This window comes from Pan paniscus, chromosome 18, assembly GCF_029289425.2.
Source record: "Pan paniscus chromosome 18, NHGRI_mPanPan1-v2.0_pri, whole genome shotgun sequence".
Taxonomy (NCBI): Eukaryota; Metazoa; Chordata; class Mammalia; order Primates; family Hominidae; genus Pan; species Pan paniscus.
In genome coordinates, this window is record NC_073267.2 from 100,117,686 (window position 1) to 100,133,169 (window position 15,484).

The window sequence follows — 15,484 nt, forward strand, 5'->3', positions numbered from 1 at the left end:
TAAGAGCAAGTTGAAAAATTTCCAGATGCAAGGGCCCTGTACACCGCATGTTCTCACTCATAGGTGGGAATTGAACAATGAGAACACACGGACACAGGAAGGGGAACATCACACAGTAGGGCCTGTTGTGGGGTGGCAGGAGGGGGGAGGGATAGCATTAGGAGATATACCTGGTGTTAAATGACGAGTTAATGGGTGTGGCACACCAACATGGCACATGTGTACATATGTAACTAACCTGCACATTGTGCACATGTACCCTAAAACTTAAAGTATAATAAAAAAATAAATAAATAAATAAACAAAAACAAAAACAAAACTAAGAAAACCTGAAGAAAGTATGGACATAAGTTTAAAAAAAAAGAAAGAAAGAAAGAAAGGGCCCTGTGTTTCTCAATCCCTTTTCTTGTAACTTCTAGTGTTATTGCCTTATAAAAAAAAGTACTTTTTATAATATTTCTACTTTCTGACACTAGTGTTTTTAAAGGAACTATTATATGATGAAATTTTGTGAATGTTTCATGTGCACTTGAGAAGAAGAGATATTCTCTATTATCAGGCTAGTGTTAGAAAACATCCATAAAATCTCTCTTATTGGTCTATTGTTTAGGTAATCTATATCTTAGAATCTTTGTCAATTATTTCCCCACTTTTAAACACTTTTTCAACTACTTTCACTTGTACCTCTTGTATATAGTTGTAATTTTGGGTTTTTATAAAATGTCATTGCTTTTAATATGTGAGTTAAGCCCATTCATGTATATTGATGAGACTGATATGTTTGTCTGTACTCTGTCACATTATTTTATTGTTTCTGTTTATACTATGCTATATTTACTGTACTTCTTTTTCCGCTTGACCCATCTTTTTTCTCAAATTTTTCTTTTGTTATTTAGGAAGACCCTTTTTTTAAATTGTGGGTAACATATATTTACAAATTCTCTAGTGCCTCAATAGCTCCCTTTCTTATTTAACCTCTTACTATATTGTTTGCCAGTTTTAAATGGCATCCTTGAGTCTTCCTATTTCCTACACAACAATTAATGATCTTATTCTACTTTCCTTTTTCTCCTCTCTTTCCATTTTGTTTAGGTTGTATTATTTCTTTCTCAGAACATACAGGATTTACATTCTTTTATTTCAACAATATTCTTACCTTTATTTCAATCTTAGATATGCAATTAAATACATAGATTGCTCACTATGAGTCTTTTCATGAAAAAGTTTTTCCAGTTATGTCCTTGGTGAAGTTTATCTCCTAGTTGATTCTTCTGGAAGGGATTTGTGATTACAATATTCCCTGATTTCTTGCATGTCTAAATTTTTTTCCAATAGCATTAATACTTTAAGATCTGCTTCACTGGATATAAACTTCACTCTATTCCTTGTGTATTAATTGCATAATTATGCATTAGTCACGCTAAGTTATTGCTGAAAGGGCTCAGGGGAATCAAATTATTTATTCTCATAAAATAGTTTCATTACAGATGAAGGATACAGTACAGTGGCAGCAGGAGAATAATTTGAATTAAAAAGGGTTCAGCCATATCAGGTACAGTTCTTTGTACTCCCACAGCTGGATCACACAGAATGCACTTTGTGTTTCAAACCACCATTGGTATGTGTGTAACATGTCTTGGATTCAGCAAGTTCAAGGCTGGCTTGTGGTGGGTTTCACTTATAATGAGTTGTCACATAGACACATTCCGGTTTTAACTATTGAATCACTTCTCTCCCTACACACCTGGCTCCATCCTAACCAAGTTATAAATCTAATTGTTTTTGCTAAGTAATGCTAATAGGGTGGTAGATTCTTCCCCTGAAATAATTCACAGAACCATGGTTACAGAACATCATTTATCTTATTTATTATTTCAATAGGTTTTTGAGGAACAGGTGGTGTTTGGTTACATGAAGAAGTTCTTTAGTGGTGATTTCTGAGACTTTGGTGCATTCACCTGAGCAGTGTACACTACACAATGTGTAGTCTTTTATCCCTCACCCCCTCCCACCCTTTCCCCTAGTCCCCAAAGTTCACTGTATCATTCTTATGCCTTTGCATCCTTATAGCTTAGCTCTCACTTATGAGTGAGAACATATGTGGTTTGGTTTTCTATTCCTGAGTTACTTCACTTAAAACAATGGTCTCCAATTCCATTCAGATTGCTGCAAAAGCCATTATTTCACTCCTTTTTATGGCTGAGTAGTATTCTGTGGTGTGCATGTGTGTGTGTGTCTATATATATATATAGACACACACATGTATATATGTATATATACACATATATACGTATATATGTGTATATATACATATATACGTATATATATATAACATATATATACGTATATATATATATAACATTTTGTTTATCCATTTGTTGATTGATGGGCATTTGGGCTGTTTCCATATTTTTGCAATTGCGAATTGTGCTGCTTTAAACATGCGTGTGCAAGTATGTTTTTCATGTCTTCTTTTTCTCTGGGTAGATACCCAGTAGTGGGATTGCTGCATCATGTGGTAGTTCTACTTTTAGTTTTTAAATGAATCTTCACCCCTCTTTTCCATAGTGATTATATGAGTTTACATTCTCACCAACAGTGTAAACGTGTTCCCTTTTCACCACATCCAAACCAACACCTTTTTTGATTTTTTGATTATGGTCACTGTTGAAAGAGTAAGGTGGTATTGCATTGTGGTTTTGATTTGCATTTTGCTGATCATTAGTGATGTTGAGCATTTTTTCATATGTTTGTTGGCCATCTGTATATCTTCTTTTGAGAATTACCTATTCATGTCCTTCGCCCACTTTTTGATAGGATTGTTTGTTTATTTTCTTGCTGATTTGTTCCAATTCTTTGTAGATTCTGGATATTAGTCCTCTGTTGGATGCATGGTTTGTGAAGATTTCCTCCCACTCTGTGGGTTGTCTGTTTACTCTGCTGATTATTTATTTTGCTGTGCAGAAGCTTTTCAGTTTAATTAAGTGCCATCTATTTATCTTTGTTTTGTTGTGTTTGCTTTTGGGTTCTTGATTGTGAAGTCTTTGCCTAAGCCAATGTCTAGAAGGGTTTTTCCAATGTTATCTTCTAGAATTTTTATGGTTTCAGGTCTTAGATTTAAGTCTGTGAACCATCTTGAGTTGATTTTTTTATAAGGTGAGAGATGAGGATCCAGTTGCATTCTTCTACATGTGGCTTGCCAATTATACCAGCACCATTTGTTGAATAGGGTGTCCTTTCCCCACTTTATGTTTTTGCTTGCTTTGTCAAAGATAAGTTGGCTGTAAGTATTTGGCTTTATTTCTGGGTTCTCTATTCTATTCCATTGGTCTATATGCCTATTTTTATACCAGTACCATGCTGTTTTGGTGACTATGGCCTTATAGTATAGTTTGAAGTCAAGTAATGTGATGCCTCTAGATTTGTTCTTTTTGCTAAGTCTTGCTTTGGCTATGTGGGCTCTTTTATGTTTCCATGTGAATTTTAGCATTGTTTTTTCTAGTTCTGTGAAGAATGATGGTGGTATTTTGATTGGAATTGCATTGAATTTGTAGGTTGCTTTTGGCAGTATGGTTGTTTTCACACTGTTGACTCTATCATCCATGGTGAACAGCAGGGGGTGTGGATAGGACCCATGGGAGACAGACTGGTTTTTTCTTTGTGGTCGACTGAAGCTTGTTGGAGGTGTGGATAGAGCACTGGGGTCTTTGCTCCTTTGTTAGTTCAAGGGTAGCAGGAGTAGTACCACCGTAGAGGCAGTGGCAGAGGGGCTTTTGGTTGACCCTGGGGGCTCCATCTCCAGGTGGAGCTGCTATTACTGGGAATGTTCAGCCTGGGGGATGGGGCAGCTGTACTGCTGGTGTGAGGTTAGGGCTCTGCTTGTTGGGGATCAGGGGGTTTAGGGCTCACTGGGAGGAGAGACTGGTCTCCTCTCCATATGGGAACTGTGGCATGCTGTAAGTTCAGGTGCAGCCTTCAGGCGCTTTGTTTCTTTCCAAGCCTGAGGACAGCATGGATAGAACTGCTGCTGTGACAGGGGCAGAGAGGCTGCCGTTTGCCTCTGGGAGCCTCTCCCTGGGGAAAGTCTGGGCCACTGCCAGTAGGTAAGCTCAGCTGTGGGTGGGGCAACTGATCTGTAGTTATGAGCTGGGGGCTGTGCCTGGTGGAGTGGGTGGTGGGGGTTCCCAGGGGAGGGGGGTGGACTCCTCTCTGTATGGTGGCTGTGGTGTGCTGAAGGTGCCACTGTAGTGACTAGACTCTTAGTTCCTTCTGCAGCCCAAGGGCTGTTATGGTGGTACCACTGCAATTGCAGTGGTTGTGAATTGACTCTGGTATTTCCTCCTTGGAGAAATGCTGGGCTACTTCTTATTGAAGTGGTCAGGTGAGGGGCAGGGTAGTTGTACAGGAGTCCCAGGCCAGGCGGCCCTGCTTGGTAAGGAGAAGTGAGTACGGAAAACTGCATGAAGAAAAATGCAGCCACTCTTCCGTGAGGCAGGTGCTCTGTGCTGGGGGTTCAGACCAACCCCTGGTCCCTGTGGACTCTCCAGGGTGAGGGCTGCGAGATTGGTTTTCTTATTAGATGATCTGTTTAATGCTGAAAGTGGGGTGTTGAAGTCCTTCACTATTATTATATTTGAGTCTACCTCTCTGTTTTGATCTAGTAGTATTTGCTTTATGAATCTGGCTGCACCAGTGTTGGCTGCATATATATTTAAAATTGTTATATCCTCTTTCTGGATTGATTCCTTTATCATTGTATAATAAGCATTTTTGTCTTTTTTCTAAAGCTAGTTTTGACTTAAAGTCTGTTTTGTCTGACATAAGTATAGCTACTTCTACTCATTTTGGTTTCTGTTCATGGAATACCTTTTTCCATCTCTTTTCTTTTAGTTAATATGTGTTTTTACAGGTAAAGTGCATTTGTTCAGGGAAGCACATAGTCAGGTCATAGTTAAAATTCATTCAGTCAGTCTATATCTTTCAGGTGGAGAATTTAGAAGAAATATTTTTTTTTTAAATTAGTTTAATTTTTTATTTTTGTTTGTTTTTTGTAGAGATAGGGTCTCACTGTTTTGACCAGGCTGCACTTGAACCTCTGACCTCAAGCAATCCTTCTGCCTTGGCCTCCCAAAGTGCTGGAATTATAGTCATGAGCCACCACACCCAGCCCCTAAGTGGACATTTAATCCATGTACATTCAAGGTTATTATTGTCTATATTTGATATAATCAAATACTTAGTCATTTTAAAATTATTTTAATAGTTTCAAATATATTTGTTAAATTTGCTCTATTTGAATCAGGATCTAAAGAAGTTTCAAAGTTGCATTGGCTAATATATCTTTTTAGTTTTTAAAAATATATATGAATTCCTTTCTCCTGCTTTTTCGCTCTGTGTATTTGCTGAATAATCCAGGATATTCATCCTGTTGAATATTCCATACCTTGTGATTATCTTATTAAATCCTACGGTGTTCTTGCATGTTTCTCTCTTCGACATATTTCCTGTATATTGTCATAAAATAGAGAATCTTTACCAATTAGGCTCATTTCTAGTTGGTTCTATGTGCTCCATATTATACTTTATGTGTATTCACTTCATGTGATATAAAAATTGATCAGTAGGTTCAGGTATTTTCAGCTGATTCATTCCATATATGTTTTCTTCTGAAACAGTTACTCGTCATTTTAGCTTCTGTTGGTTGTTATCTTAGGCCCATTAATTCATTGGGTTCCAAATGAATTTGACTGTATGTTAGTGTCCCATGAGACAATTCTTTTCTCCGATGTTTTATAACTTAATTAAAATGCCAGATCTTGATTTTTGGCAGTTGTAATTTTTTTTCTGTTATTTTAATTACATTTTTAAATTATGTAAAACAGCTACATGATTTCAAAGTCAAAAATATAAAATAAGATGTATTCAGAATAACTTTTATCCCTGTGCCTTGCCCTGTTTCCTCCTCCTGCCATAAGAAAATTATATATGTATTATGTTTTTGCCATTTTAAGTATGCTTATTTAAATATTTATAAAATATATACTTATATATGCATGTAAATCCAGTGTATTTATCCCTGTTTTAACAAAAATAACATTCTGGTGTCACTTTTTTGTTTCTTTTCAGTTAAGGTATACCTTGTAGATTACTTTAGAGTAGTATTTGGAGATATTTCTCACTCATTTTATGGTTGCTTCATACTCTATTGCGTACAAGTTTTGCAAGTAGTACTTACTACTTGTCATTTGGTTAATTTCCTTTTTTTTTTTTTTTTTTTTTTTTTTTTTTTTGAGATGGAGTCTTGCTCTGTCATCCTGGCTGGAGTGCAGAGGCATGTTCTGGGCTCACTGAAACCTCTGCCTCCCAGGTTCAAGCGATCCTCCCGCCTCAGCCTCTCAAGTAGCTGGAATTACAAGTGTGCACCACCATGCCTGGCTAATTTTTGTATTTTTGGTAGAGATGGGGTTTCGCCATGTTAGCCACGCTGGTCTTGAATTCCTGGCCTCAAGTGATCTGCCCACCTCAGCCTCCCAAAATGCTGGGATTACAGGCATGAGCCACCACACCCGGCCTACTTTCCATTCTTTACTATGAAAAACAATGCTTCAATGAATAGACTTGTGTGCATCAATTATTTTGTATTTTTGCAAGTATATCTTTAGGATAGAAGTAGGATTGCTAGACCAAAAGTCAGTACCATGTAAATTTTTTAAGATATTGCCAAGAGTTGTACCATTTTGTATTCTCACCAACAATGCATAAGAGGGCCTCTCTCGGTGTTTTAGACATGAAGTCCTTGCCCATGCCTATGTCCTGAATGGTAATGCCTAGGTTTTCTTCTAGGGTTTTTATGGTTTTAGGTCTAATGTTTAAGTCTTTAATCCATCTTGAATTTATTTTTGTATAAGGTGTAAGGAAGGGATCCAGTTTCAGCTTTCTACATATGGCTAGCCAGTTTTCCCAGCACCATTTATTAAATAGGGAATCCTTTCCCCATTGCTTGTTTTTCTCAGGTTTGTCAAAGATCAGATAGTTGTAGATATGCGGCGTTATTTCTGAGGGCTCTGTTCTGTTCCATTGATCTATATCTCTGTTTTGGTACCAGTACCATGCTGTTTTGGTTACTGTAGCCTTGTAGTATAGTTTGAAGTCAGGTAGCGTGATGCCTCCAGCTTTGTTCTTTTGGCTTAGGATTGACTTGGCGATGCAGGCTCTTTTTTGGTTCCATATGAACTTTAAAGTAGTTTTTTCCAATTCTGTGAAGAAAGTCATTGGTAGCTTGATGGGGATGGCACTGAATCTGTAAATTACCTTGGGCAGTATGGCCATTTTCACAATATTGATTCTTCCTACCCATGAGCATGGAATGTTCTTCCATTTATTTGTATCCTCTTTTATTTCCTTGAGCAGTGATTTGTAGTTCTCCTTGAAGAGGTCCTTCACATCCCTTGTAAGTTGGATTCCTAGGTATTTTATTATCTTTGAAGCAATTGTGAATGGGAGTTCACTCATGATTTGGCTCTCTGTCTGTTGTTGGTGTATAAGAATGCTTGTGATTTTTGTACGTTGATTTTGTATCCTGAGACTTTGCCGAAGTTGCTTATCAGCTGAAGAAGATTTTGGGCTGAGACAATGGGGTTTTCTAGATATACAATCATGTCGTCTGCAAACAGGGACAATTTAACTTCCTCTTTTCCTAATTGAATACCCTTTATTTCCTTCTCCTGCCTAATTGCCCTGGCCAGAACTTCCAACACTATGTTGAATAGGAGTGGTGAGAGAGGGCATCCCTGTCTTGTGCCAGTTTTCAAAGGGAATGCTTCCAGTTTTTGCCCATTCAGTATGATATTGGCTGTGGGTTTGTCATAGATAGCTCTTATTATTTTGAAATACGTCCCATCAATACCTAATTTATTGAGAGCTTTTAGCATGAAGAGTTGTTGAATTTTGTCAAAGGCTTTTTCTGCATCTATTGAGATAATCATGTGGTTTTTGTCTTTGGCTCTGTTTATATGCTGGATTACATTTATTGAACCAGCCTTGCATCCCAGGGATGAAGCCCACTTGATCTTGGTGGATAAGCTTTTTGATGTGCTGCTGGTTTCGTTTTGCCAGTATTTTATTGAGGATTTTTGCATCAATGTTCATCAAGGATATTGGTCTAAAATTCTCTTTTTTTGTTGTGTCTCTGCCTGGCTTTGGTATCAGAATGATGCTGGCCTCATAAAATGAGTTAGGGAGGATTCCCTCTTTTTCTATTGATTGGAATAGTTTCAGAAGGAATGGTACCAGTTCCTCCTTGTACCTCTGGTAGAATTCAGCTGTGAATCCATCTGGTCCTGGACTCTTTTTGGTTGGTAAGCTATTGATTATTGCCACAATTTCAGCTCCTGTTATTGGTCTATTCAGAGATTCAACTTCTTCCTGGTTTAGTCTTGAGAGAGTGTATGTGTCCAGGAATTTCTCCATTTCTTCTAGATTTTCTAGTTTATTTGTGTAGAGGTGTTTGTAGTATTCTCTGATGGTAGTTTGTATTTCTGTGGGATCGGTAGGACAAAAGCAATGGCAACAAAAGACAAAATTGACAAATGGGATCTAATTAAACTAAAGAGCTTCTGCACAGCAAAAGAAACTACCATCAGAGTGAACAGGCAACCTACAAAATGGGAGAAAATTTTCGCAACCTACTCATCTGACAAAGGGCTAATATCCAGAATCTACAATGAACTAAAACAAATTTACAAGAAAAAAACAAACAACCCCATCAAAAAGTGGGCGAAGGACATGAACAGACACTTCTCAAAAGAAGACATTTATGCAGCCAAAAAACACATGAAAAAATGCTCATCATCACTGGCCATCAGAGAAATGCAAATCAAAACCACAATGAGATACCATCTCACACCAGTTAGAATGGCAATCATTAAAAAGTCAGGAAACAACAGGTGCTGGAGAGGATGTGGAGAAATAGGAACACTTTTACACTGTTGGTGGGACTGTAAACTAGTTCAACCATTGTGGAAGTCAGTGTGGCGATTCCTCAGGGATCTAGAACTGGAAATACCATTTGACCCAGCCATCCCATTACTGGGTATATACCCAAAGGACTATAAATCATGCTGCTATAAAGACACATGCACACGTATGTTTATTGCGGCATTATTCACAATAGCAAAGACTTGGAACCAACCCAAATGTCCAACAATGATAGACTGGATTAAGAAAATGTGGCACATATACACCATGGAATACTATGCAACCATAAAAAATGATGAGTTCATGTCCTTTGTAGGGACATGGATGAAATTGGAAATCATCATTCTCAGTAAACTATCGCAAGAACAAAAAACCAAACACCGCATATTCTCACTCATAGGTGGGAATTGAACAATGAGATCACATGGACACAGGAAGGGGAATATCACACTCTGGGGACTGTTGTGGGGTGGGGGGAGGGGTGAGGGATAGCATCGGGAGATATACCTAATGCTAGATGACGAGTTAGTGGGTTCAGCGCACCAGCATGGCACATGTATACATATGTAACTAACCTGCACAAGGTGCACATGTACCCTAAATCTTAAAGTATAATTTAAAAAAAAAAAAAAAAAAAGAGTGCCTCTCTCCACAGCTTCATCAACAGGTTGGATTATCAAATATTGGGGTCAGATATTTGATATTTTATAGGTTAGAACTGATATTTAAGTATCATTTTACTTTGCATGCATCTTAATCTGAGAGACTTGAACTTTTTTTCATATATTTAAAGATAGTTTAACAGGTGCTGGTGAGGCTACAGAGAATGGGGAACACTTCTACACTGCTGATGGGAATGCAACTTAGTTCAGCCACTGTGGAGAACAGTTTGGGGATTTCTCAAAGAACTAAGAGTTAAACTACCACTCGATCCAGCAATTCCATCACCGCATATATGCCCAAAGGAAAATACGTTGTTTTACCAAAAAGACACATGAACTTGTATGGGTTGTCCCAGTGCTATTCACAATAGCAAAGACATGGAATCCACCTGGGTGCCCAACAACTTTGGACTAGATAAAGTAAATGTGGTACAAATCCACCACAAAATATATGCAGCTAATAAGAAGAAAGTCACATCCTTTGCAGCAGCATGAATGCAGATGGAGGCCATTATCCTAAGTGAATTAACACTGAAACAGAAAACCAAATACCACATGTTCTCACCTACAAGGGGGAGCTAAACATCGAGTACACATGGACATAAAGATGAGAAAAACAGACACCACAGAGCAGCAGAGGGAGGATGGAGGAAGAGGGGAAAGAGTTGAAAAACTACATATTAGGTATTATTCTTGCTACCTGGGAGGTGGAATCATTTGTACTCCAAACCTTAGTATCATGCAATATACCTTTGTCTCAAACCTGCACATGTACCCTCTGAACCTATAATGAAATTAGAAAGAAAACCCCAAATATGGTCATTGTAGTCCAGAAGCTAAGATGTGGTATAACTGAATGGTTTATCAATTAGGAATGGAAGTAAAAGTAACAATCTCTGTTCTTGATTTTAAGACCAGGTCTATGTGCCACATTTTATCTAGTCTAACATTGATGGGCATTTGGGTTGGTTCCAAGTCTTCCCTATTGTGAGTAGTGCTGCAATAAACATACCTGTGCATGTGTCTTTATAGTAGAATGACTTACAATCGTTTGGGTATATACCCAGTAATGGGATTGCTGGGTCAAATGGTATTTCTAGTTTTAGATCCTTGAGGAAACACCACACTGTCTTCCACAATGGTTGAACTAATGTACGCTCCCACCAACAGTGTAAAAGCATTCCTATTTCTCCACATCCTCTCCAGCATCTATTGTTTCCTGACTTTTTAATGATTGCCATTCTAACTGGTGTGAGATGGCATCTCATTGTGGTTTTGATTTGCATTTCTTGCAGCCATAAAAAAGAATGAGTTCATGTCCTTTGCAGGGACATGGATGAAGCTGGAAACCATCATTCTCCGCAAACTAACACAAGAACAGAAAACCAAACACCGCATGTTCTCACTCATAAGTGGGAGTTGACCAATGAGAACATATGGGCACAGGGAAGGGAATATCACACACCAGGGCCTGTCGGGGGGTGGGAGGCAAGGAGAGGGATAACGTTAGGAGAAATACCTAATGTAGATGATGAGTTGATGGGTGCAGCAAACAACCATGGCACGTGTATACCTGTATAACAAACCTGTACATTCTGCACATGTATCCCAGAACTTAAAGTATTAAAAAAGACCAGGCCTAATTCAGATAATATGTATGTATGTATGTATGTATATGTGTGTATATATATATATATATATACACATATACACACATATATGTATATATATAAAAGAGTAACATATTTTACTACATAGATTCCAAACTTTTCTGCCTGCCTCCTTCCCAGGGGAGGGATGCCCATAACTTCTGGTCAAATTTCAGGAGAAATTCTGAATATACTGGTTCCTCCCATGGCATTGTACACATTAATGCCCTTAGCAGTTAAATGAATTATGAATAAATTAGGGGTAAATTTTACAAATAAATGAAAAATAAAAGTTTTTTGCCTACAACTGTAAAAAAAAAAAAAGACTGATTCTCCTTATGTATGAACTGTAAGTTTAACTGTTTTGCCCATTTTCCTATTAATATTTTGGGTTTTGTTTTAGAAGTTCCCTATGTGTTAGAAGTACTAGTCTATTATGTGAGTTATAAGTAGTTTCTTCTCACTTTTAAATTTTCTCGTAGTTTTATTACGCATTAAAAATTAATTTGATAGTCAATGTTATCCATCTTTACCATATTCATAGATTATAAAAACATTAACTTGTTTTCTTTTAATATTTGCATAGTTTTTTTGAAAAAAGAGTTATGTCTTGAATTCACTTAGAGATTGTCCTGGCATTTGGTGTAGCAAATAAATTAAATATATCTTTTCCCATATTGCTATCCAATTATCCCACCATCACATTAGTAGGCCTTTCCCCCCTGCACTGATTTGAGATACTGTCATTATTATTTACTACTTTTATTATGTGTTTTTAATCTGCTTATAAATTTTCTATTCTACTTTTCCTAAGATAAACATAATTTTGACCCTCTTATCATCTGACTCTCCTTATCTATTAATTCAAGTCACATTTTGACAAACTAGATTCCTTTTTTCTTAGAATATTTAGTGTTCAATTTTATTCTGGCTCAGTGATTCTCCCTGGAAAGAGAAGATATTTGTCAGAATCATTTGTTAAGGTTTTTTTTTTTCAATTTATATTTTCCTTCTATCTTAAATTTTCATCATGCCTTTCTAGGGTGGTAAGGTGGAAGTGTATGAGTACACACTTGCACACAAATATACACACTTCCACTCACAAGTACAGTATCCCAAGTGAGCATCTGTTAAGATTGGGATGTGTCATATTTCACAAGAATGTTGGGAAAAAGTAAAGTTTGAAACTTTTGGCTTTGTTAATATATAGGATTTTAATAGTATCTAATGTTTATTCATGCTTAATATGTCTCAAAGTGGGCTATTTGATTTATATCTATTTTGTCATTTTCCTTCATAATAACCATGCATAATAGGTATAATCTCCTGTTTATAAATGTAGAAACTAAAGCTCATGAAAGCTACATAATGTGTCCAAAATCATGATTAATAAGAGTCAGTAGAGTTGAATCCAGCTCTTTGTTTTTTACTTTAAAGCCTGTGCTTTTAAACATTAACCATGGAAAATGACATAGATGGATCCAAGTAATATACTTTGTGCCAACATGATGAGAGCCTGGATCCCTCTAAATTCTTTCTACTGCTTATGAGCAGTTATACCACAGATGTCTAGGACCTAGAAGGCACATTTCACATTGGCAAACTTACTCTTCCACTCACTCCTGATAATGCCCTCATGGATTCTGGGTTGTTATAGTGGTGGGAGGTGAATTATAAACTTATAAGGGGAGGCGTTTGTTTTTCAACCTCTTAAAAGTTGACATATATCTCCTTACCACTAAGCATGTATTTTTTAAATTAAGATGTGACAGTTCTTTTTTTATGTTTTTCACAAAATGGACCAAATAAATTTTTTTTTAATTTATAAGCTAGGCTATATTTTCTCTCCTTTCTTCTACTAAACTTAGGATCACACAGGAAGGAACAGGTGTACACAAATACTAATATATTTATGCCTTTCTTTGTTCCAAGAATTAGCAAAAGAATATTTTGAAAGCATAATAACTTTGTATCTGTATTCCAAAATATAACACACAAGTTGTTGAAAGATAAATTGAGGCAATGTATGTGGAAGTTCCTAGACAATTACTAAATTATATGGGAATGGAAGGCACAATTTTCATGAGCTTTACTAAATAACTTACAAACTTCACTATATTTTGTGTCATTATCTGAGATTAATCTCACAGTTATATAAGATCTAAAACTTTACACTAGAATGTGCATCCCATTTTCTCAGCCGTCTTATTGCCGTCTTCATGTCTTTGTTCCTCAGTGTGTATATAATTGGGTTCAAGAGAGGGGTGATCACAGAATAAAATACAGCAAGGAATTTATCTAATGACTTGATGGGGAATGGCCAGGCATAAATAAAGACACATGGTCCAAAGAACAAAAGAACTACTGTAATGTGAGCAGTCAAAGTGGACAGAGCTTTGGACGACTTATCTAAAGGGCGATGCTGGATGGTCATTAGGATGATAGTGTATGAGATGATTAGAAGAACAAAAGAACACACAGTGAGCACACCACTGTTAGCAATGACCATAATATCTAGCCTGTAGGTATCTGTACAGGCAAGTTTGATTACCCTAGGAAGGTCACAATAAAAACTATCGACCTCATTGGGACCACAGAAGGGTAAGTGCACGGCAAAGGCCAACTGGCTCACCGAATGGAGAAAGCCAATTCCCCATGCGACAGCCATAATGCCGACACATGCGTTGCCACACATAATTGTAGTGTAGTGTAGGGGTTTGCATATTGCTATATATCTGTCAAAGCCCATGGCTATGAGGATCACCATCTCACTCCCACCAAAGAAGTGAAGGAGAAATATCTGAACAAGGCAGCCCTTGAAAGAGATGACTTTGCGCTGGCTGAAAAAGTCAGTAATCATCTTGGGGGCTGTGACTGAACACAGAGACAGATCAATGAGTGAGAGGTTGGCTAGCAGGAAGTACATGGGAGAGTGAAGGTGGGAGTCAGATACCACTGTTCTGACAATAAGAAGGTTTCCAAACACGATTCCTCCATAGAATACAAAAAACAACATAAATAGGAAGGTCTGGAGTTCCTGAGAATCAGAGAGACCCAGAAAAATGAATTCAGTCACCATAGAGTTATTCGTTTCACTCGTTGATTCATTCCAGGAAATAGCCTCTGCAGTTACCTTGAAGAAGAGAAGGAGAAGGAAGTCAGAATTATTATATTCAAATTCAAAGCCTCATTTTATATCATTCTGCTCACTCTTACAGTGACTTTCTATAATCTATTACTTAAAGACATTCAGAATTCAACAACCAAAGATCATAATTTTATCTCGCACTACTTCCCTGGCTATGCCTTATAATTCAGTTATCTCGGCTTCTCAGTGTCTCCATTAATGTTAGGTTTATTCCTAATATAAAATACCATTATTTATGCTTGTCTCTCTGCCAGATTAAGTCTATGCCATAACTCTATGTTTATCTCCTTTTTCTTTGAACTACAAAACAGTTTGTAGCACACATGTTATTTGGTGATATTAAAGTTCTTAAGAGAAAAAAATAGGCCAAAATGAAATGAAAGATAAAAAATAGAAAAAAAGAAAAAATAATATCACAAATATAATACTTAAAAATTAACAGAGGATAAAAGAATAGGGAATTCAAAAGTGAAGTGAGAAAAAGTGAGGAAAATGCAATAAAGTTTAAATGAGACAGTGTGAAGGATTTTCATAGGAGATAAAACTGGTAAGAGATTTTGGAATGCTTTCTAAAGCATTTCTGTTTTATTATAGAGACAAGAACTACTGAAAAATTTTGAATGATTGTTTAATTTAGCTCTGGACTCAATGTGAATTGGAAGGGAGGGAGCTTGGAAATGAAGCCAAGTAATTATTTTAAGCCTAACAATAGGTAATAACTGCAGGTTGTGGTTGTGTGAGCAGGAAAGGGGTGAATGAAGACCTGTAAGATCCCATCGAGCAATGTATTAAAGTAGTTAAGATATGAGCTTGTGTGCTAAGAGGCCTGTGTTCAAATCCTGGGTTATCTACTATGTATCTGAATGACCTTAGACAAGTCACCTAAGTGATTTCAGTCTTATGGCCACATCTGGAAAATATAAATGATAATAGCACAACTTTATAGAAGTTCTGTGAGGATTGGATATGACCAGGTATATAAATTTTCTAGCAAATAGTAATGGTCAATATATAATACCCATTATTAAGGTACTGATAACAAAATATTT

General features: G+C 36.9%; 1 protein-coding gene across 1 annotated transcript; it reads right to left on the minus strand.

Annotated features, from left to right (window-relative positions):
• Window positions 1–13,448: 13,448 nt before the first annotated feature.
• Window positions 13,449–15,335, minus strand: LOC129393265 (olfactory receptor 4F4). The gene has a single exon (XM_055093556.1). It carries the CDS (start codon window positions 14,364–14,366, stop codon window positions 13,449–13,451), a length of 918 nt encoding a protein of 305 aa, XP_054949531.1. The 5' UTR covers window positions 14,367–15,335.
• Window positions 15,336–15,484: the final 149 nt, after the last annotated feature.

What these genes read in the sequence shown, in the direction of transcription:
- LOC129393265 (XM_055093556.1), bottom strand. Translation starts at nt 14,366, where the DNA reads ATGGTGACTGAATTCATTTTTCTGGGTCTCTCTGATTCTCAGGAACTC.